A 23,986-nucleotide genomic window follows, 5' to 3' on the forward strand; every position below is an offset into this window, starting at 1 on the left:
TGAAACAATGACAGCTCCCAGTCAAAGCGCTGATGCTCCTCCCGGCCGGTAGGCGGCGCACAGTCTGAAGTCAGAGGAGGAGGAGGAGGAGGAGGAGGAGGACTCTGTGGCGGAGCAATGACCGTCTCTGTTGGGACGCAGCGGAGAAGCGGAGCCGAGCGCAGCAGCAACATGGCTGCAGATTACTGGGAGCCCGATAGACCCGAGAATCCGTCAGACTGAACCGAGCCGAAGATAACACGGGCCGGACCGGGACAGACCCTCCTGGTGAGTACCGGTCACCGCCGGGAAGCCGCTCTACCGGACACCGACTGAGCCGATGCTATTTATAACACGGAGGACGGTTTGCAGTAAGTACACACGTCCCGTCCTCCGAACACCGATACAGAGATGCACAGGACGTAGACGGACCCGCAGACATGACGGAGAACCAGCAGAACAACAGGGAACCAGCTGAGAATAGACCTGTCAGTCAGCTAGGTGTTAGCCTGTTAGCTCTCAGGTAGATAACCTGTCAGCTAGGTGTTAGCCTGTTAGCTGTCAGGTAGATAACCTGTCAGTCAGCTAGGTGTTAGCCTGTTAGCTGTCAGGTAGATAACCTGTCAGTCAGCTAGGTGTTAGCCTGTTAGCTCTCAGGTAGATAACCTGTCATCTAGGTGTTAGCCTGTTAGCTCTCAGGTAGATAACCTGTCAGCTAGGTGTTAGCCTGTTAACTGTCAGGTAGATAACCTGTCAGCTAGGTGTTAGCCTGTTAGCTGTCAGGTAGATAACCTGTCAGCTAGGTGTTAGCCTGTTAGCTGTCAGGTAGATAACCTGTCAGCTAGGTGTTAGCCTGTTAGCTGTCAGGTAGATAACCTGTCAGTCAGCTAGGCGTTAGCCTGTTAGCTCTCAGGTAGATAACCTGTCAGTCAGCTAGGTGTTAGCCTGTTAGCTCTCAGGTAGATAACCTGTCTGTCAGCTAGGTGTTAGCCTGTTAGCTGTCAGGTAGATAACCTGTCTGTCAGCTAGGTGTTAGCCTGTTAGCTGTCAGGTAGATAACCTGTCAGTCAGCTAGGTGTTAGCCTGTTAGCTGTCAGGTAGATAACCTGTCAGTCAGCTAGGTGTTAGCCTGTTAGCTGTCAGGTAGATAACCTGTCAGTCAGCTAGGTGTTAGCCTGTTAGCTGTCAGGTAGATAACCTGTCTGTCAGCTAGGTGTTAGCCTGTTAGCTGTCAGGTAGATAACCTATCAGTGTTAGCCTGTTAGCTGTCAGGTAGATGTTAGCATGTTAGCATGTTAGCTATTTCTGCTAACACCTATTACTCACGTGTTAGCAGAAATGAACATTATGTAGAAGCTAAACATTAGAACAGAATAAAGGAGGTAAATAAAACAACAACACACCTGTTCAGCTCTGTGAACTTCACGCTTTTCATTCAGGGTCAGATTCAAATCTGATGCTCAACTTTAGCAACACTGTGACTGGACATTTAGCTGTGTTTACCTGTCCAGGTGAGGTCTCCAGGCTGGCTGCCCCGCCCCCCTCCACGTCACGCCCACCTCTGCCCCCCCGCCCTCCACTCATGGAGAGGATGAGGAAGATCAAACGGCAGCTGTCCCTCACTCTGGGGAGGGGAGGGTCCGGGGGAGGGGACAGGACGCTGAATGACACCAACGCACAGGAAGTGACATCACACAGCGACTCAGGTAACGCTCCCCCAGGTGTGATGAGGTCACCTGCTGCTGCTAAACACCTGTATGAGACCCTTGTTGATCTAGTGCTGGAGGACACGACTGATTTGTTTGATTTATTTGTAGATATTTCAGTTTGTTAGTTCTTGTATTAACACATCAGCCTTATAGTTGGGACGTCCCGATCTCTGATCCCATACCGATCTTTTAACATTGAGTCCCTCTCTAGTCCTAAATGTCCTAGAGTTGGTCTCCTGTAGCTTCCTAAAGTCTGTCCTTGTCTTCCTTGTCTTCTCCTAGAGTTGGTCTCCTGTAGCTTCCTAAAGTCTGTCCTTGTCTTCCTTGTCTTCTCCTAGAGTTGGTCTCCTGTGTCTTCCTAAAGTCTGTCCTTGTCTTCCTTGTCTTCTCCTAGAGTTGGTCTCCTGTAGCTTCCTAAAGTCTGTCCTTGTCTTCCTTGTCTTCTCCTAGAGGTGGTCTCCTGTAGCTTCCTAAAGTCTGTCCTTGTCTTCCTTGTCTTCTCCTAGAGGTGGTCTCCTGTAGCTTCCTAAAGTCTGTCCTTGTCTTCCTTGTCTTCTCCTAGAGTTGGTCTCCTGTAGCTTCCTAAAGTCTGTCCTTGTCTTCCTTGTCTTCTCCTAGAGCTGGTCTCCTGTAGCTTCCTAAAGTCTGTCCTTGTCTTCCTTGTCTTCTCCTAGAGTTGGTCTCCTGTAGCTTCCTAAAGTCTGTCCTTGTCTTCCTTGTCTTCTCCTAGAGTGGACTGGATTCAGTCCAATAAATCTTTCAGTCAAAGTTAATGTAGTGTGGAGAGGGTAGCTGGTACCTTGTGTTCTCTACTCCAGAAATGTTCTGGTCATCCAACGCTGCCATAAACTCCCTAACCCTCTCTGGAAGATGTTTCTCCTTGACGCTGTCTCCAGGAAACTTTTCTCTTCTTTTAAACGTTCAGTGTTTGTTGTTGTTGTTTGGGTGCAGCCTTTGACTGAGTGGACTCCATGGATTCTGTTTAGATGATCAACTACTACCACCTCACCACACATCCACATTACACTAGTTACTGACTAACAGAGGACTACCTTCATGTTAGAACCTGGGTTCTAGTTCTTCTTCTTGTTCTTTTCCTAGAAGATGTTTTGATGCTCCAGGGGCGTTGGTCTGGTTTATGTCAGACCTTAATAAGTAACTGCTAACGGTCAGTCTTGGCTGAGGCCTGACGCTGACCGGGACGTCCCTCGTCTTGTGTATGTTGTGACCAGCTACCAGCTCTGTAGGTTAGTTTGGGGTCTTGATCTAAACCTGAATCCAGACTCAGTCTCAGACATGAAAACTGTGAAATCTGTTGCTGCATTTCACAGAAGACCTGTAACTTGGAGGTTGGTAGTACGATTCCTGACACACAGACTCCTCCCACCTGCCTCCTCCCTGTGCTCTGAGTGGTTGGTTGGATCAGTGATTCATTGATTGATTGTCTGTCAATCAATCAATGAATCAGTTACTTAATTTTCATGTTTTTTATTTTTCTTCTTTAACTTCATCTTTCTGCTTCTCTCCTCCTTTTATCTCCTCAACCAACCAACCATCACCCCCCCTCCTCCTCCCTCCACCCCCCTCAGAGGTGTCTCTCCGTTCCTCTGGTGGTTTGAAGGTTCGAGCTTCGTCCTCTTCTGTTCAGTCTTTGCTTCAGTCGTACAGCAGCTCGCTGAGGAAGCCCCGAGGCCTGGGACGCAGCCTGAGCTCCTACCTGAACCACACCACCAGACTGGGTACGAGCTGCAGGGTCCTCACAGCGTTGACCCACTTTACAGACCACATCTGTTCAGTGTCATCAGACGTTCTCTTCATAAAAGTGACTCAAAACATCAGCAGACACACAAGTCCTGTCAAATCACAGTAGACAAAGAGAAGCCAGTCAAACACACGGAGCAGAAATATTAGACTGCTGTGAAAATGTTCTGAGGCATTTTTCTGCAGAAATGTTTGACTGGAGAAAAACCTAAATGACAGAATGAAATGAATAAATAAGTACCCTGAGATACAGAGAGACACGTGTTGGACACATATGATGGACTCCTCTGTTCATTGTGTGTAAATGATGTGTGTGTTCTACTGTGTATGTTCAGAGATCGTCCATGAAGATGTGAAGATGAGTTCAGATGGAGAAAGTGACCCGGCTTCTTCTTCAGACGACGTCCAGAGTCCAGTCCGAGTCAGAATGAGGAACAAGAAGATCTCCACTGAGGTATGAACGCCATTAACACAATAACACACAGTAACACACAATAACACAGAATAACACACTGTTAACACAGAATAACACACTGTTAACACACAGTAACACACTATAACACACTGTAACACACAGTAACACACAATAACACACTGTAACACACAATAACACACTGTTAACACACAATAACACACAATAACACACTGTTAACACGTAACACACTGTAACACACTGTTAACACACTGTTAACACACAATAACACACAATAACACACTGTTAACACACAACACACTAACACACAACACACTAACACACAACACACTAACACACAACACACTGTAACACACAATAACACACTGTTAACACACAATAACACGCTGTTAACACACTGTTAACACACAATAACACACTGTTAACACACTGTTAACACACAGTAACACACAATAACACACTGTTAACACACAGTAACACACAATAACACACTGTTAACACACAATAACACACTGTTAACACACAATAACACACAATAACACACTGTTAACACACAACACACTAACACACAACACACTGTAACACACTGTTAACACACAATAACACACTGTTAACACACAATAACACACAATAACACACTGTTAACACACAACACACTAACACACAACACACTAACACACAACACACTGTAACACACAATAACACACTGTTAACACACAATAACACACTGTTAACACACAATAACACACAATAACACACTGTTAACACACAACACACTAACACACAACACACTAACACACAACACACTGTAACACACAATAACACACTGTTAACACACAATAACACACTGTTAACACACAATAACACACAATAACACACTGTTAACACACAATAACACACTGTTAACACACAGTAACACACAATAACACACTGTTAACACACAGTAACACACAATAACACACTGTTAACACACAATAACACACAATAACACACTGTTAACACACAACACACTAACACACAACACACTGTAACACACTGTAACACACAGTAACACACAATAACACACTGTTAACACACAATAACACACAATAACACACTGTTAACACACAACACACTAACACACAACACACTGTAACACACTGTAACACACTGTTAACACACAATAACACACTGTTAACACACAATAACACACTGTTAACACACAACACACTAACACACAACACACTAACACACAACACACTGTAACACACAATAACACACTGTTAACACACAATAACACACTGTTAACACACAATAACACACAATAACACACTGTTAACACACAATAACACACTGTTAACACACTGTTAACACACAATAACACACTGTTAACACACTGTTAACACACAATAACACACTGTTAACACACAATAACACACTGTTAACACACTGTTAACACACAATAACACACTGTTAACACACAATAACACACTGTTAACACACTGTTAACACACAATAACACACTGTTAACACACAATAACACACAATAACACACTGTTAACACACAACACACTAACACACAACACACTGTAACACACTGTTAACACACAATAACACACTGTTAACACACAATAACACACAATAACACACTGTTAACACACAACACACTAACACACAACACACTAACACACAACACACTGTAACACACAATAACACACTGTTAACACACAATAACACACTGTTAACACACAATAACACACAATAACACACTGTTAACACACAACACACTAACACACAACACACTAACACACAACACACTGTAACACACAATAACACACTGTTAACACACAATAACACACTGTTAACACACAATAACACACAATAACACACTGTTAACACACAATAACACACTGTTAACACACAGTAACACACAATAACACACTGTTAACACACAGTAACACACAATAACACACTGTTAACACACAATAACACACAATAACACACTGTTAACACACAACACACTAACACACAACACACTGTAACACACTGTAACACACAGTAACACACAATAACACACTGTTAACACACAATAACACACAATAACACACTGTTAACACACAACACACTAACACACAACACACTGTAACACACTGTAACACACTGTTAACACACAATAACACACTGTTAACACACAATAACACACTGTTAACACACAACACACTAACACACAACACACTAACACACAACACACTGTAACACACAATAACACACTGTTAACACACAATAACACACTGTTAACACACAATAACACACAATAACACACTGTTAACACACAATAACACACTGTTAACACACTGTTAACACACAATAACACACTGTTAACACACTGTTAACACACAATAACACACTGTTAACACACAATAACACACTGTTAACACACTGTTAACACACAATAACACACTGTTAACACACTGTTAACACACAATAACACACTGGGCTGTAGAGTATAATCAGCTGTTTCTGACTACTTTTGGTTTCACCTCTCCTTCTTTGGTGTCATTGTTTTCAGCACAACCTCACATGTGTGACTTTACAGTTATTGTTTCATTCTGATGAACTGTGTTAACACATTGGACCTGAAACTACACTAAAAGTCTGAGCAGGAAAAAGTTTGATTTTTCAGTGTGAAAACCACAAACATGTTTAACGAACCATTTTAGAACGGAGAATGTGAATCTAAACTGCAAATTTCAAAAGCTTATGTACAAACAATAAAGTTACATCTATTTAATTTAAATATACAACTATTTATAAACCAGTGATGTCTAAATGTCTAAATGTCTCAAATCTCAAACGACATCACTCCCACAACTTTTCCCTCTTCCTCAGCAACCATTGCTGAATACGTTTATGACTGATTGACGTGATGCGTTTTGTCCACCAAGAGCAAAAGGAATAGTTGTAGGTGTCATCGTTTCTTCCTGCATCAAACATGACGACAACACTCAGGAAATAGCCTGGTGTAGATTATTTATAATCTGTCTATCAGCAGCACTTTCTACACAAGTTGAAACAGAGACTCAGTGACGCTGTGTCTTGCTGCTACGTCGTCTTAAATGTGACCTGGACGCAGTGGCGCGTCCTTCAACTCCAGAGGGTCAACCAGAGTAAGAGACGCCGTCAGACTGTGGACGTCTCTCCTTCAGTTTGTGTCAAACCCGTCATAGTGGATCAGATTGGAGGGCGTTGCTGCATCAGTTCTTCTCTGGCGCCGGCTTCGTTTGCAGGTTGACATCATGTATTTAGGATTAACTGGAGAGTTTCACCATCTTGTTCCTGTTTTTCCACCAACGAGTTTGTTTTATACTTTAACCACCTACACTCTTATAATAGTGTAGCCTCTCCTTAAAAGCATTCAAATGCAACAGCAACCACAACCACAACTACGTTTGACCATGCCGTCCACCAATAGACCCAAGGAACGCTTCTCTGTTATTTAGAAAGACATTAGTGAGAATTTAACGTTGCAGAACAAGCCATGCTGTCTGCAGCTGTCTGAGTGGCACAGGAGAGGAAATGCACTTTAGATTTTACTCACAAAATAAAACTGAACATCCAGTTTGGAGTGAAATGCTGAGAACTAAAACATGTCATAGCTTACACCCTGAAACAGTCATCTGTTGTTTTCATCTATTCTTACCCACCAAACTAGATTTGACCTACAACAAACTGTCCTGTGTCTTTTGTCTTTAAGGACATCAATAAACGCCTCTCGTTACCTGCCGACATCCGTCTTCCAGAAGATTACCTGGAGAAGTTTAATGTGATTGGCCCGGCTTTATTTGAACAGCCAATCAGCAGGCGGCTGCGTAGAGTGTCTCTGGTACGTCCTTCTGCTTCTACTCTGTCTGATTCTGTTGGACGCTGTGATGCTTTCTGACTATTGACCCTTTGCTCTCTGTGTGTTTTTACGTGTGCAGTCAGAGATTGGTTTTGGGAAACTAGAGACATACATCAAACTGGACAAACTGGGAGAGGTGAGGTCACACCTGATTATATCTCATCCTTTAATTGGTTTTGCTAATGTTTCTAAAAAAAACAAACATATGAACAACCACCCAGGTGTATTTTATTGAAAAGTGTTTGTCTGTTACTAATTTGAATATTTTTGTTAAAAAAATAAGACTATGATATGAAAGACACTCAAAATGAAATGCAACATTACCCACAATCCTCTCTGCTCCACTCTACCATGCTAGGTGTCATTGGAAACTAGAGAAGCTTCTCTTTCTGTTGATACCAAGCGTCACTTAGCTGAGTTTGGATGAAACCGTGTCCCTTTCTTTACCTGTCTGTCTCTCACCTGTCTTTAGGGGACATATGCTACAGTGTATAAGGGTCGCAGTAAACTGACTGACAACCTCGTGGCTCTGAAAGAAATTCGTCTGGAACATGAAGAAGGAGCTCCGTGTACAGCAATCAGAGAAGGTACTGCAGTACTTTAATCAACCTGAACCAACACAAGTCATACTAGGACTAAATGTACTATTAGAAGTACTGACTGCAGCATGTTAATGTCTGTGTTTTCTCCCTCAGTTTCTCTGTTGAAGGATCTGAAACACGCCAACATCGTCACGCTTCATGACATCATCCACACACAGAAGTCGCTAACGCTGGTGTTTGAGTATCTGGTAAGAGAGTTTTAAAAGGACCAGCTTCAGGCAGGTCTGGTCATTTGTAGTAATTAGTTTCAGGTCTGTTTTACTGGCAGTTAGCTAGAAGAAGAAAAGAAGAGGAAGAAAAAGAACCAGTAGATGAAGACTGAAAAAGAACTAGAAGAAGAAGAACCTGGAGAATCAATACAAGAAGAACCAAAAGAAAAAGAAAAAGAACCAGAAGAAGAAGACTGAAAAGAAAAAGAACCAGAAGAAGAAGGAGAGCCAGAACAAGAAGAACCAGAACAAGAAGAACCTGGAGAATCAAAGAACTAAAAGAGGAAGGAAAAGAACCAGTAGATGAAGATTGAAAAGAAAAAGAACTAGAAGAAGGAGAGCCAGAAGAAGAAGAACCAGAAAAAGCAATAAGAGAAGAAGAAAAAGAACCAGTGGACGAAGACTGAAACAAAGAAGAACCAGAAAAGGAAGAAGAACTGGCAGGAAAAAATGGAAAAAGCTCCACAATAAAAGAAGACAATTAAGCGAAAGAAGACGTTGAGCAAGATTAGGTCTGCCATAAACCAAGAAGAATCAGAAGAAGAAGAAGAACTAGAACCCATCCATGTGTTCTGTGTTCTGTCCTCTGTTAGTCAGTGACTAGTTTATTGTGGATGTGTGGTGAGGTGGTAGTAGTTGAGAATAATCTCTGATAATAATAATAATCACAGTAGTTTTGTTTTGTACATCTCGTCCTCTATGACTCTACTAATGTAACGTTGACGTGTGTTTCAGGACAAGGATCTGAAACAGTATCTGGACGACTGTGGGAACGTCATCAACGTTCATAACGTCAAAGTGAGAAAACCTTTTTACTCGATTATCCACACCTCCTCCATCCTGGTGTTCAGATATATTTACTGTGACCAACCAGAATGTTGCTGATTGTGGGAATGCTTTCTGTAGCTTTTCATTCTGCTCTTTGTGACTGGACTGTTCTTCCTGTCCTCAGCTCTTCCTTTTCCAGTTGCTGCGTGGTTTATCGTACTGTCACCGGAGGAAGGTTCTCCATCGGGACCTGAAACCCCAAAACCTGCTGATCAACGAGCGAGGAGAACTCAAACTGGCAGATTTTGGTGAGTCCATAGCGTCTTCTAACGTGATCTCTGTGTCTCGTTGTGCTCGTTGTCTGGCTATGCTAGACTAGCTAACTTTACCTCTCCTGTGCCCGCACACTGATGTGATGGAGAATGAATGACTGAAGACAGAGTTATTTTTTATTGCATCGTTGACTCTAGTCATGTGACCTTCAGGTGGACTCCACCCACAGATGTTCCTGATAGATCAAAACTGATGAAAGCCAAAAAGAAAAAGCTGAATGCTTCTTAAAATTGAAACCTCTCTCCTCTGTAGCTGAGTAACTATCCAGAGATTAGTCTGATTGTGGGTTGGTGCTCAGAGCCTGGGAGTCAACGTTGTGTTTGAGACAAGAACTCCGGAGCAGATGCTAATGGAGATGCTAACAGCTAGCATGTCACTGCTGCTCTCCATCAGTGTGTTTCTGCTCATATCGTCCTCTAAAACTAAAGCAGGTAGATGTTCCAGTAACGTTCTGCTCTAAGTGGGAGCTAGCAGCCTTTAGCAGTGGTTAGCATCACAGCAGGAAGGTTGTTGGTTCTAAGCTGCTGGTCGGCTGAGGTCTTTCTCTGTGGAGTTTCCACAGGTTTTCTGGAGCCAGGGTATGAGCTGGTGCCTTGTGTTCTTTCTGAATTATAATTAAAAAAGAAAACACAAGCTGTGAGTTGTTTGAATGAAAGTATAGCTGAGTTTTTAAAAGCTGCCGTTGTAGTGACGTCTCTGAGGCGTTGTGTGTTTCAGGTTTGGCTCGAGCCAAGTCGATCCCAACCAAGACGTACTCTAACGAGGTGGTGACGCTGTGGTACCGACCGCCCGACATCCTGCTGGGCAGCACCGACTACTCCACCCACATCGACATGTGGTCAGTGCTGTAGTACAGTTAGTGTCCTTTAATTCTGCTTTAATATTACAAGATGTTCACTGTTGGTTCCACCGTCTCTCCCCCCCCCCTCCCCGGGTTCTAGGGGTGTTGGTTGCATCTTCTATGAGATGGCGACAGGTCGACCTCTGTTTCCTGGTTCCACAGTCGAGGAGGAGCTTCACTTCATCTTCAAGTTGCTGGGTGAGAACCAATCAGCTTGTGTTTCTTCCTCACTGAGAACCAATCAGCTTGTGTTTCCTCCTCACTGAGAACCAATCATCTTGTGTTTCCTCCTCACTGAGAACCAATCAGCTTGTGTTTCCTCCTCACTGAGAACCAATCATCTTGTGTTGTGTCTGTGAACGGTGTGGTGTATGTTCTGTGTGCAGGTACTCCCACTGAGCAGAGCTGGCCTGGGATCAGTTCTAATGAGGAGTTTGTGGCGTTTAACTACCCTCAGTACAGAGCAGAGAGGCTGAGTAACCACACCCCCAGGTACGACCACCTGAGCCTGCTCCATTAATAGAGAGACTCAAGTTAAAAGCAGGTGTACAAAGGTCAAACATGAGGAAACAGGAAACAATGAGAGAGTCCTCCCTCAACCCTAGAACACTAACGTTAGAATTAGTACCACCATCACTAACTAAAAATACTTCTCATGAAAATATACTGAAGTACAGCTGTACATGGTGAATTTAAGTACTTTTATTTTATTTTCAACTATAAAACGTCTCATAAAACACATGATGGTATCTCAGGGGGCTCTTATAAAAGGCTCTAAAACTTGCAAAAACTTAGGGAATCTTTAACGAATAGCTCCTTAAAAACTAAATAATGAAGCTAGGAACTTGACCTTTGGTCCACCCAGTCCTGGGACATGTGAGACTTGTCCAGTGAAGACACAGTCTTCCTTGAAAATTCACACTCTGTTTGAGAGGGAGGAGCTATAAGAAAGTTTTTGACCAAATGAATAATTATCACTAAATGATATTTGTTCATGATCGTTACACTAAATAAGAGTTACATGCAAACTCCAGGACCGGGATGTTCAAATACCTGTTCATTAATACTCTAGTGTTGATGTTTGTGTTGTTCAGGCTCAGCAGTGAAGGAGTGGAGCTGTTGTCAAAGTTCCTGCAGGTCAGTGAACGTCACACAGCGTCTGTCTGTCTCATAAAGTAGAAGAAGTTTGATGTTTAAACTTTATGTGAACTTTAGTTTGAAGGGAAGAAGAGGATCTCAGCAGACGAGTCCATGACCCACGGTTACTTCAGTAACCTTGGAAGACGAGTCAAGACGCTTCCTGACAGTGAGTTTACGTTTAGATGTGTTTTTAACGTTTTCATGGTCTGATGTAACGATGCAGTGTGACAGCCGTCATGTCTGCTTGTTTCAGCCACGTCCATCTTCAGTTTACCTGAGATTCAGCTGGAGAAAGAAGCCATGAGGCCGACAGCAACACCTGATACAGGTAACACACACACACACACACACACACACACACACACACACACACACACACACATTGGACCAGTGACATAATACGTTGTTTTAGTGCTAACATGCTAACATGCTACTCTTATGTTTTCTTTCTAGCTACCAGCCCGGCCAGGAGGCGGAGCCTGCTCTTCTGACATCACAAGAAGGCAAAGTTACATCCAAAAGGGGCGGGGTCTACTTGTATTACATCACAGAGAGAGGCGGACTGTCCTCTTCTTCAGAGAGAGGCGGAGTCTGCTCTGTTTACATCCTATAGGGGGCGGAGTCTTCTCGTATTACATCACATGGAGACGGAGTCGACTCTTGTTACATTAGAGGGGTGGAGTCTTCTCTTCTGACATCACAGAGAGGCGGAGTCTGCTGCAGGACGGACAAACAAACTGAAAGGACAGGAAGCGGCGGCCATGTTGTTTCGTTTGGGGATGAGTTGCTGCTTTTTACTTTTTACAGATGCAATAACGAATCACAGCAGCCACCTGAGGCCACCTGACCAATCAGAGGGCGTGGCCGGCGTGTTGCCAGCGGCAACGGACGGATTCAAAGCGTGGCCTCGGCTAACGTTAGCACTTCTCTGGGAGGTTTCGTCTTCCATTTTCACTGCACGGATTACACACACCAACATGGAGTTCTCCTGCCAGGATCACGGAAAACTAGGGATGCATCTCCGTCGCCATGGAAACGCCTGGAAACAGCTGCCGACATGGCAACCTGAAGGAGCCGTGACAACAGGAAGACAGAGATGATATTTGTCTACAGGGTTGAGTTTTCAGGTGCTTTCACACGTCGCTCATGTGGCTCTGATTCAGGAAGGAGTCGATGTGTCGGGTTTAACTTTGATCTGGTTCATGTTCACAGAGAAGGTTTAATAGAAACCTGGATCAGAACCAGCCTGATGGAGGGAAACATCTGGCTGAGGCCGACCAGCTGGAGACAGAAACTATAAGATACCTTGACGTGTAAGAAAACCTGACAGTAGTTACAAAAGTGAGGAAATTCATTGACCAGTGACCAGACGCTTGTTGTTAATACTTCAGTAATACGACCAGTAACTCAAAGCTGCCAGAAACCACAGAAGAAGAAGAAGTGGTTGCACATTTACTGATATTGAGGCTGGAGCTGAGACGCTGAATATTTGAGTTTATTCTGAAGGTTGATTGGAGTCAGAGTCTGGGAGTCAAGAGCAGATGCTAATGGGGATGCTAATGCTAACAGCTAGCATGTGAGGTTGATGTTCCAGTAACGTTCTGCTCTAAGTGGGTGTTAGCATCCTTTAGCTGTGGTTAGTATCCTTTAGCTGTGGTTAGCATCCTTTAGCTGTGGTTAGCATCCTTTAGCTGTGGTTAGCATCCTTTAGCTGTGGTTAGTATCCTTTAGCAGCCTGAAGGTTGTTGGTTCTAAGACAAGGACAGACTTTAGGACGCTGTGATCAGGATTATTATGAAGAAAGAAGGACTGACTGGAGACAGTGATAACATCATTTTAGAGTAAATCTCCTTCAGAACCAGTAACTATACGTCAGGTTAAATAATTAGACGGACGCCGTCCTCTCTGCTCTGTGACTAACTTCCTGTTTCAGTGCCGTCTGTGTGAGAGCACCTTTCCACCTGCCTGTGGATCAGTGATCTGATTGGTCAGTATTCTGTTCATCTGATTCGCTAGCGTCTTTCAGGAGAGACGACGTGTTTGATCCAAGTCTGCACAAAACTAAGAAGCTGTTGATTCAGAAGCTTTTCTGTTGTACTGCATGTTTATGTGTGTGTGTATATATATGTGTGTATATATATATATATATATATATATACATATATATATATATATATTAATACTGTAATACTGTTCCTATCTGCAGTACTACTGGAACAGGTCAGACTAATAATGTGTAGTGACTAGAGCTTTAGTTTATTTATTGCTTTACTTTGTGTCACTGAGACTGTTGGACCATGTGATGTCACCAGAGCCTCAATGACATCACACCATGACATCAGAGGACGACGCAGGGCCCCGATTGGCTCGTTTAAACGGAGTTAGTTTGAAGGGAAGTTTTAAATCTGCACTGAAGGAAAATCAGACTTTATTTCAGGTGAAGTTTTTATTTGTGTTGAAACAAAGTCGTCTCTTACGTAGTGATCCGTTTTTATTTTTTTGTATGTTTCAGAATATTTTTGTTGCTGATGTGAATATTTATTTTGTAGTTGTGCCGGATGCAGAGCAATAGAGAACTATTCATAAGACAATAATAATAATGATAATGATAATAAGTGGTCAGAGTTTTTTTGCCTCGGAGGAAATCTGCTGTAGAGATGTTTAATGTGAGCAGCACCTCCACCACGTTCTGTTTTATCTGATCAGATGAAAAATAAATCATTTCAATAATTAACACGTTAACTCTAATTAGTTTTCCTGAAATAAACAATGAAACGTAAAAGTGATGACGATAAAACGCTGAAACACTGAGGAGGTGAGTTTATGTTTAGTTTTTATTTCCTGTTTGTTTCTATGAATGAGGCGACGCTGAATGAATGAATGAATGAATGAATGAATGAATGAAACTACAAACTGTTGATGTGAACACAGCTGATTGTTGTAGATAATCAGGTCTGAAGCTGAGGAGCCACGTCACCACGTCTCCTCTCTCCTCCTTCGTCCTCAGAGCTGGAAATGAATCCTGTGAGAACATGAACTAGTCTGAACCTGTGACGATGAAAACCAGAGACACAGCTGGGATCTTCTGTCATGTTGAATCTAGACAGAGCAGCCTGAAAGATCTGGAAGTAGACAAAGAACCAATGAACACATGAGACAGAACCATTAGACTAAAGTGAGCCAATATTACATATCATGTCCTCCTTGTGTCCAGTATCTGCTGTGACCTCCTTGTAACTAAATGTTTCTGGTAACTGCTGATCAGTGGTCTACAGCAGCTTGGAGGAATTTTAGCCCATTCCTCAGAACAGAACCACTTCAGTTCTGAGATGTTGGTGGGTTTCCTCACATCAACTGCTTGCTTCAGGTCCTTCCACAACATTTCTATTGGATTAAGGTCAGGACTTTGACTTGGCCGTTCCTAAACATTCATCTTGTTCTTCTTTAACCGTTCTTTTGTAGAACCACTTGTGTTCTTGGTTCTCGTTGTCTTGCTGCATGACCCAGTTTCTCTTCACATTCAGCTCATGGACAGATGTCCTGACATTTTCTTTTAGAGTTCACTGGTAGAATTCACAATTCATTGGTCCATCAATGAGGACAAGCCGTCCTGGTCCAGATGCAGCAGAACAGGCCCAAACCAGGACATTAGCACCCCCATGTTTGATGGAGGGATGAGGTTCTGATGCTGGGATGATGCAGTGTTGGTTCATCTCTCTGATATGTAATATTGGCTCATTTTAGTCTCATATTTCTGTTCCATCCCGCGACCCTTAACAGGAATAAGCGGTTACAGAAGATGAATGAATGAGTGAATTTCAGTTCCATGTGTTTGTTGGGTTCTTCTTCATCTACTTTCAGGATGTTTTGAATCATGTATAAAGTTCTTTTAAGCAGCTCCGTAGATACAGGGATCATAAAATCCAACAGTAAACTATTGGATGTTGCTGATCATCATCTTTAATCTCAGGTTTAAAGGCTGAGACGAGGTAAGACGGTGAGGAGGATGAACAAATGGAGAAAGGAGAAGAGAAGCTGGTTTCAGACGATCTTCAGAATAAAAGGCAGCTCTGACAGGAATCACTCGTTCATCACAGAGTCACCTGTTCATCTGATTATTAATATTGTGAGGTGAATCGTGAGTTGATCTAATCTGAATATGAGCAGATGATCTGAATCTTTCAGCGCTGACGCAGAGTAAAAACACAGACTCTGTCATGTTGAGGTGTTTTATTAGCTGCTCTGGTTTTTCTTCAACGTTGCTGTAAATGTTTTCTCTGCTTTTATTTTCTTTTCTTTTTTTAAACCTTCCATGCTTCATTTTTGGTCAAACCAAAGTTATCTGCAATATACTGCAATGCATGATGGGATTCTTCCAGGTAACTCCTATGCTGTTCATTTGAATAATCTTCCTAATTTGCCAAGAAAGCACGTGCGACATATCTGATGATGATGATGATGATGATGATATATCTAGAACAGATCTGAATACTTGAATGTGGTTCCCAGTATGAAAAAGAAAGTCTTGCCTGTTCTTGTGTAAAACGATGTTTACTACATGTATTCTGGATATATTTACAACGTATAAATATACAATAAAAGTCTTTATTTATTACCAGGGTTGCTGGTTGTGTCATGGTCTCTAGTAGCTGACGTTCTTATCTGAATTTATCTGAAAGTAGACAAAGAAGAACCCAGTCAGAACAGAAATATGCTGAAAATTAGAAAATATTACACATCAGAGAGGTGCTGAAGTCGAATTAAAAAACGTCTTCTGACTCTCAAATGCTAAGTGCTACAGTTTTCATACTTGGTGTACTTGCGAGTTCCAACCATAGACGGTATATATAAAGATGGACGGACGAACAGCTCTTATAAAGTGAATCCAAATTAAGTAGAGCTCCCCCTGGTGTCTGGCTGCAGTATAGGTCATAAGCCCGGGAAAATAGCATGAGATAGATAGGTTTTTATTTGTCACATGCACAGATATACATAGTACAATGCACAGTGAAATTTGTCCTTGTACCTGCAGCCAGTAGTAAAAAAAAAAAAAAACAATGAGAGGAAGTCCATATTTATATACAGTCTATGCTTCCTACCTCCTGGACCTGTTCACCAAGCTTGGCGACCCTAGTGGCTCTCCTTGGTATTGCACCATCCCTGATTAAGAACCAAGGGATGTGTAACTTTTGAACGGTACGGTATCGACTCGGGACAAAGGCTGGTGAGTTCATGGATCCCGAAATATGTCAGACGGAATATGAGTCACTCCAAGCTTCAATTCTAGAGGCAAAACATGTGCACCATTTAAAGTGAATGGGAGGTGGTATTGACTCAGAACCAAGTCTGGCACGTTCATGGAGGGTTAGGGTTCAGCTGTTATCTGGGGTTAGTTTACGTTAGATTTTCCTAATTTAAACCAATAAAAATAGATTTAAAAATAAAACATTTTTAAATTATTCTTGAAACATTCAACCTGTGCTGTGGTCGTACCAGTGCAGCTTCAGCCGACAAAGAAGGAGGTCCTGAAGCTGAGGTCCATCCAAACTGCTACTGAGGCCAGAGAAGGGCTGCTCTAAATATCTTCACCTGGATGATCATTGTGAAGGATGGCGCTTGTGCTGTTGTTAAACTGGACTGATTTAACAAGATGAACCTTCATGGAGACTAAATTTAGAGCAAGACTGTGTTCACTAGTGTACCTAATGAAGCTAATATCTGTTTTTATCTTGAGTCAGAAGAATTTACCTTTAGAGGAATGAAAAAGTTTACCACATGAACATAATACATGACATCCTTCACAGATGTGATAATATAGTGATATTATAGTGACTGTCCAGTAGGTGGCAGTAAAAACCAGTGACTGATTCAGACGGACAACAGTTTCTAACCTCTTAATTTAAAAAAGATCATCTTGTATCTGGGATTTCATTCTAATAATATATATTTACTTCTATCTCAATTTCTTGTACATTTGGGGTGTGGTGGTCATCACTGATGCCTCCCAGACAGAAGGTTCTGGGTTCTAATCCATGTTCCGACTGGTTCCTTTCTGTGTGTAGTCTGCATGTTCTCCCTGTGTCTGCGTGGGTTCTCTCCAGGTTCTCCAGCTTCCTCCCACCGTCCAAAGACATGCTGGTTAGGTTCATTGGTGATTCTAAATTGGCCGTAGGTGTGAGTGTCTCTCTGTGTTAGCCCTGTGATAGACTGGAGACCTGTCCAGGGTGGACCCCCCCTCTAGACCAATGACAGCTGGGATAGACTGGAGACCTGTCCAGGGTGGACCCCCCCTCTAGACCAATGACAGCTGGGATAGACCGGAGACTTGTCCAGGGTGGACCCCCCCTCTAGACCAATGACAGCTGGGATAGACCGGAGACCTGTCCAGGTTGGACCCCCCTCTAGACCAATGACAGCTGGGATAGGCTCCAGACCCCCATGACCCTTAACAGGACAAGAGGTTTTTGTTTTTTATGTGCAACTGAGCTCATGTGACTGAGAAATTTCTCTTGTGGATGATTAAAGTCTGTCTACGTCTAAGTTATGATTTATTCTATCTTTTTTGTTTCTATGTCTGTGTTTCCTTTATGTTTATATATTCTTGCTAAAAAAACAAAACAAAAACCTAAACGACCTCCTGACAATCATCTGATTCAGATCATGTTTTAGCTGCATCAGATCCAGAATAAAGAGACTGGGGTGTCTTTCTCCTCCCTGCCTGCAGGTGGTGATGTTGTCATCTATTTGTCCTCCAGCTTCCTGAGTGTCGGCCACTGATTGGAGGAGGAGTTTACATCCAGGCCATGCTGGGTTCAATTCAATTCAATTCAATTTTATTTATATAGCGTCAATAACAATACAAATCGTCTCAAGACGCTTTACAAAAACCCGGCCTGAAACCCCCAGAGCAGCCTGAAGGAGACGGTGGCAGGAAAAACTGTGTGGTTGGATTCATGGATGTATCACGTAGCTTTTGTGGCTTCTACATGTTTTGAAAGACTAAATGGAACCAGACCAGGTCTCTGTGGAGGTGAGAAGACACTTTTCTAAAGTTGCAGAATTGTAAATGACCGTGTGTCAAAGTGAAACCTTCTCTCTGGACCAGGGGTAACGAGAGCTAACTGCTCTATGAGGAGGACTGAAATCTCTATGGTTCAGTCTTCTGTAAGTAAGACAGTGTTCGTCACAAAAACCTGGCTTCAGAAGAACTGTCCCACTACTGATCTCTTTATTAATATCAGCCACAACATTATGACCACAGACATCAACCATCTTGTGACAGTTCAGTGTTCTGCTGGGAAACTTCTGGACCTGGCATTCATTGGTGTGGATGTTACTTAGGGTGTATTCACACCTGCCTTGTTTAGTTCGATTAAAACGAACTCAAGTTCGTTTCCTTGCTTGGTTCGGACCTTTTTGACCGGTGTGAATACAATCACTCGAACTCTGGTGCGGACCAAACAAGCGGACCGAGACCCAGCTGAGGAGGTGGTCTCGGAGCGGTTCCTACCGAACCCTGGTGCGGTTCCTTTATGGTGTGAAAGCAGCCCGACCTCGATCCGACCCAAGTTGCAAAAATCTACCTTTTTGGATTTGACGAGCTCCCGTAGTTTTCGCGCATCTATCAAGAAGCGTCTGTGTGTCTGTCTGTCTGTGGCACGCATATGTCGCGAACCGTTGGCCCGATTGATTTGAAACTGGGCAGGTGTCTCACTACGGGCACGAAGATGTGCACTGCTAAGTTTGACGTTGTTTGGATAAGAAATGTAAAATATATCGGTAAAATAGATTTTCTCCGCTCTAATATTTCCAGTTGCCTGATGACAGTTCTAAATTATTGCGCTGGCTCAAACGCTAGATGGTAACCATGGCAACGGAGACTCAACGTTATTTTACAGTTTACAGACAAAACATGAGTGATTTGATCATCTATCTATAAATCAAGAATTTCTTTTAACTTATTTGGTGAGTTTGTGTCTGTCTGTCTGTCTGTGGCACGCTGATTTGAAACTGGGCAGGTGTCTTTGTGGGGAGGAGACATGGGTCACGACAATGGTCACAACTGAAAAATCTTCTTCAGCTCCCACTATAGGAATACATACTTCCGACGGGCACTGCACTAGTTATGGGAAATGTAGGATAGCCCAGTGACACACACAACAGAGAGAGACACGTGAAGCAAACAAACGCAGGTAGGTTAGGTAGAGATGAGCCGTGGCTTAACCGAGCTCCGAGGAGACACGCTGCCTCCTAGATATCTGGGCAGATGTCCAGATATCTCAAATGCTGGAGAAAACACATAAAAATGCAGAAGTATATAAGATTTTTAGTAAACAAATGAGAGAGAGGGGATTCCAGCGCTCAGTTTATAAACCATATTGCTAGCATAATAACAAGTAGACCTACAGTACGCAAAGTCTCCATTGTAGCCTATTTACGTGGGACATTTGGCTTCCTTCTTTACCCCGCCTATACGTTTACCAGCCAATGGCTGAACGACCTTAGCACATGTGTTTTTGTTTATAAATTCTGGTCCGGTTGCAATTAATCACAGTGTGAAAGCGAACCGCACTAAAAAAAAAAAAAAGAAAAAAAAAATTGGTCCGGACCAAAGCAAGTGAACTAACGGACCTTCCTGGTGTGAATACACCCTTAGACATGTAGCACCCACCTAGACCAGACCAGGCACCCCCACCCCATAGCAATGACACTCCTTGATGACAGCAGCCATCCCCAGCAGGATGCAGCCTGACACAGACACACACACTGTTGGAATAAAAGTATATCAGTTAGCCCATATTTACTCTATTACTTAAAAGTATTATCATTGATCTATTTTAGTGTTTGTGGGAACGGATTGTTTGTGCAAAGAGTTGTCTCCTCAGGTATACAGGAGCAAGATGGATCGTCGGAGGACCAGGTGCGAAGGAAAAGGAGTTGGACCTCAACTTACGTAGGAACGGTTGAAAACAGGACGTGCGATCAAAGAGAGGGCTACGTGTGCAGATGAGACTTATAGATTGAGAGGTTGCAGCTGTGTGTCCCCCCTTTCCTGTAGTGCTGCAACCCTTTGTAACTAGAAACCTCCCTAATGAAATAAAAAGAGAGGAGACGGTTGAACACGCTTCAGAACGGCATGAGATTGTAACAGCGTGTCTCTGTCCGTTCTCCTCGCGAGTAAGAAATCTAACCCTCTTGTCTTTCTCTTCTTTGTGGTGTTTTGAATGTTTCAGGTTAATTGAACCAGGCATTAACTTTGTGTATAAGACTTTGTATGTCTTAGGCTGGTTGAACCTGACACACACACAAAAACACTTTAGGAACAACTAAAAAACAACAACATGAAGAACAGCACAAGGTGTTGACCTGGCCTCCAAATTCACTAGATCCCAAACTGATTAAGTATCTGTGGGATGATCCACAGAGGCCCCTCCCCTCAAAGACCCCCCCACTAACAACAGGCACCCTCAGAAGGCCCAGTAAAACAGATACTGACTAACAGATACAGGACTCTAGTCATGTGACCTTCAGGTGATAAAAACCTAAACTGTCCACCAGACATTTAGAGCTGAACACTTGGAGGTGAACAGCTTTGGTTTTATTTTGCTTCATATTTAAGGTATCCTGCAAACCTTTAACCGCCTCCTCTCAGAACAAATGGAACCTTATATCTGGTCCAGTCTCAGCTGGATGAACATTATGATTGAATTTATCGTGATCTGACCTCTGACCTCTTGTGTTAATGCAGGAACTTGCAGACCAACCAATGGGAGGCCTTGCTTGTTCAGAATCAGAGCAGGAGGAGGGAGCAGATCTTCCTTCTCCAGAGCTACAACCTAGATGGAGCCAGACTCCTCAGGCCGAGAGAATCATCGTCAGGCATGGACAACAGGGAGGGAGGTGAGAAACTGCTGCTGCGTGCAAATCGCAAACCAACATCTAGTAACAGTCTGAGAGGAGGAGGAAGACAAAAAGAAAGAGGAAGGTTGGGGTAGAGGGTGTGGTCTCAAAGTGAAACTCTCAATGTTTAATTCCTCATCAACATCCTGCAGCCCTGACTCCGTCTGTTATAATGCAGGAGATTATAACAAATAATTATTCCTGGTATTCTCCACCTGCTTCTGTTTGATTGTTTATAAACCTAAAATAAAATGTATGACACATTTTCAGCCAACGTCTTCTCAGTCACATACAGGACATTTCTTTTCTGAATCCATGGGCAGTGGAACCACATTTGAGATGCTGTGATATTCTAAAAGTGATACACTGAGCCTGAGATCAGGTCGAGTGTCCTGCAGAAGACCCAGGTAGTAGAGTAGAAGCAAATAATAATGTGTGGGATGTTAATAAGGATTCTTAGAGGAAAATCAAAAACACGTTTTATATCCCAACCTTTAATAAACAATACATCTTTAAGTTACCAGAATAACAAAGAAGACACCAGCAATCATAATGTTTGAGACAAAATGATAAATTAAAAACATCCATGAACCAAACACAGACCGCCTTTTTTTGGAATTCTTTATTTTCAACGTTTTGCACTACATTAAACATGTGAAATAGATAAATAAATAATTAAATAAAAGATGTCTAGGATAAATATATTTCTTCTCCAAATGTATTTTCATGCAGCTTCACGGAGAACATGATTCTTTCTATAAAGAACATTTCATAGATTATTCTGATCATCTAAAGACGGCAGGTTTTGACTTCTCAGACCACTCATAACAAACTGACTGCATGGCTTTTTATCAGCTATGTGCTGGCAGACATGTCACACACACTACTAAATGTAGAAAAATATCAAAAAGTGTGATTTTCATCCCCTTTATTCTCCTTCATGTTCTGAAAAAAATCTGATCTTCAATCTGAAATAAATAAATAAATAAATAAATTGATATTTGAAATAAGTCAGTGGAAATCTCCCAGCAACAGCGACAGGGGGACAGCAACAGGAGATTTGGCAGTGAGGACAACAGGAACAACACTGGGAGCCACATTGGAAGAAACAATGAGAGCAACTATAGAGGAAACAATGGCGGCAAAGAGCAGGATTGATTAGTGATTAGTTTCTGACCTGATCTGCTGGTCATCAACATCTTGTTTAACAGTTTCTTTAAAATTATTTTAAGAAATTAAATTGTGTGCTTTATGTTTTATAACTTGTTTTAATTTCCTGTTTAAACCTTATTGGATGTTTTATTTGACATGATACCGTTTATCGTTCTACTGACGCCTGTTATTTACGTCCTGTTGACACATTTAGATTCTTTCTTTTCTTAATGTTTATGGATCGAGTGATTTAACGTTTTCTTTTTCTTTACTACATTATTCAGTTTGTGTTCATATTTATTCAGTTTCATTTTACACTGTAGAAAATAGCAGAAATAAACACTAGAATAACTGAGTTTGTTCAGTTTGTTGAGTTTTGACTCAAGCATTGACTCAACAACCTGAAATCACATGTAACTGACATCAGACACAGTCACAGCATCAACATAAATGAGAAACGTCTGTCAGGATAGGAAACTATAAAGATGGCAGCAGGTGATGTTAGTGTGAGAGTTAGTAGAACCATGAGGACACCTGGTGGATGGATAGAGAGTGACAGGAGGCGGAGCTACCAAAGTGAAACTGAAACAGGAAGTGAACACAGAGTCTTCACACCTTCACTCAAATTGGCATGAAAAGATGTTTTTAGAAATGTTTGTAAATTTATTTCAAGAATCAAAAAATCTTTCTAAAAGTGTTCAGATTCTTATTTCAGTTCCAGAATGAGTCTCTATGAGCCTGCTGGCATCCTAAGTGCTGTTTATTCCTCTGTTGGACATAGACGCTGTAACCTACATACGTAGCCTACGTCAGTCTGATCCATTTATACTTGAACCTCGTCAGTCTGGCTCACTCTATAACAACTCCAACACTAGTTGGCGCTGTGTCATTTAAACAGTTGGGGTCATTTTTGTTTCTTCTGCCTGCTTCGCTTTCAACAATGGCGACTGAAACTTTCAAGTAGAGTCGTACAAATGTTTGTATCTCTGAATCTCCACAGTTAACCTTTCCTCCACGTGTTCCATCTTTATTGATCCAAAACTATCAGTTAGAAAATCATGCAGATGTAGAAGGAGCTGGAAATACTAAAGAGGAAACATGCTACTACCAAGAGGTCCAATCACAGCTCTTAGTCTGCGTCGCTGTGATGCGTAGTTACATTTCTGGGGAGGTGCACATCAGGCTGCAGTGTTAGGGTCTACGTTGGGTCATGGCTGTTACCATAGCTACGTCATCAAATTGATGCAGAAACCTAAACCACACGTTACACCCTGCTGTT

The 23,986-nt window shown here is 42.3% G+C and overlaps 1 protein-coding gene across 2 annotated transcripts; it reads left to right on the forward strand.

Annotated features, from left to right (window-relative positions):
• The first annotated feature begins 102 nt into the window (after window positions 1-102).
• Window positions 103-16,275, forward strand: cdk16 (cyclin dependent kinase 16). Of its 2 annotated transcripts, XM_084554132.1 has the most exons (17): window positions 103-267; window positions 1,491-1,685; window positions 3,278-3,427; window positions 3,785-3,903; window positions 7,616-7,744; window positions 7,842-7,898; window positions 8,235-8,349; window positions 8,458-8,552; window positions 9,309-9,371; window positions 9,526-9,649; window positions 10,392-10,512; window positions 10,616-10,713; window positions 10,902-11,007; window positions 11,610-11,652; window positions 11,731-11,821; window positions 11,909-11,983; window positions 12,109-16,275. In XM_084554132.1, exons 2-17 carry the CDS (start codon window positions 1,562-1,564, stop codon window positions 12,144-12,146), a joined length of 1,548 nt encoding a protein of 515 aa, XP_084410258.1. In that variant the 5' UTR covers window positions 103-267; window positions 1,491-1,561; the 3' UTR covers window positions 12,147-16,275. The 2 variants fall into 2 exon arrangements, with proteins under 2 accessions (XP_084410258.1, XP_084410257.1); XM_084554131.1 differs by lacking the exon at window positions 103-267 and having other exon boundaries at window positions 986-1,685.
• The last annotated feature ends 7,711 nt before the right edge of the window (window positions 16,276-23,986 follow it).

This window comes from Chelon labrosus (genome assembly GCF_963514085.1).
Source record: "Chelon labrosus genome assembly, chromosome: 10".
Taxonomy (NCBI): Eukaryota; Metazoa; Chordata; class Actinopteri; order Mugiliformes; family Mugilidae; genus Chelon; species Chelon labrosus.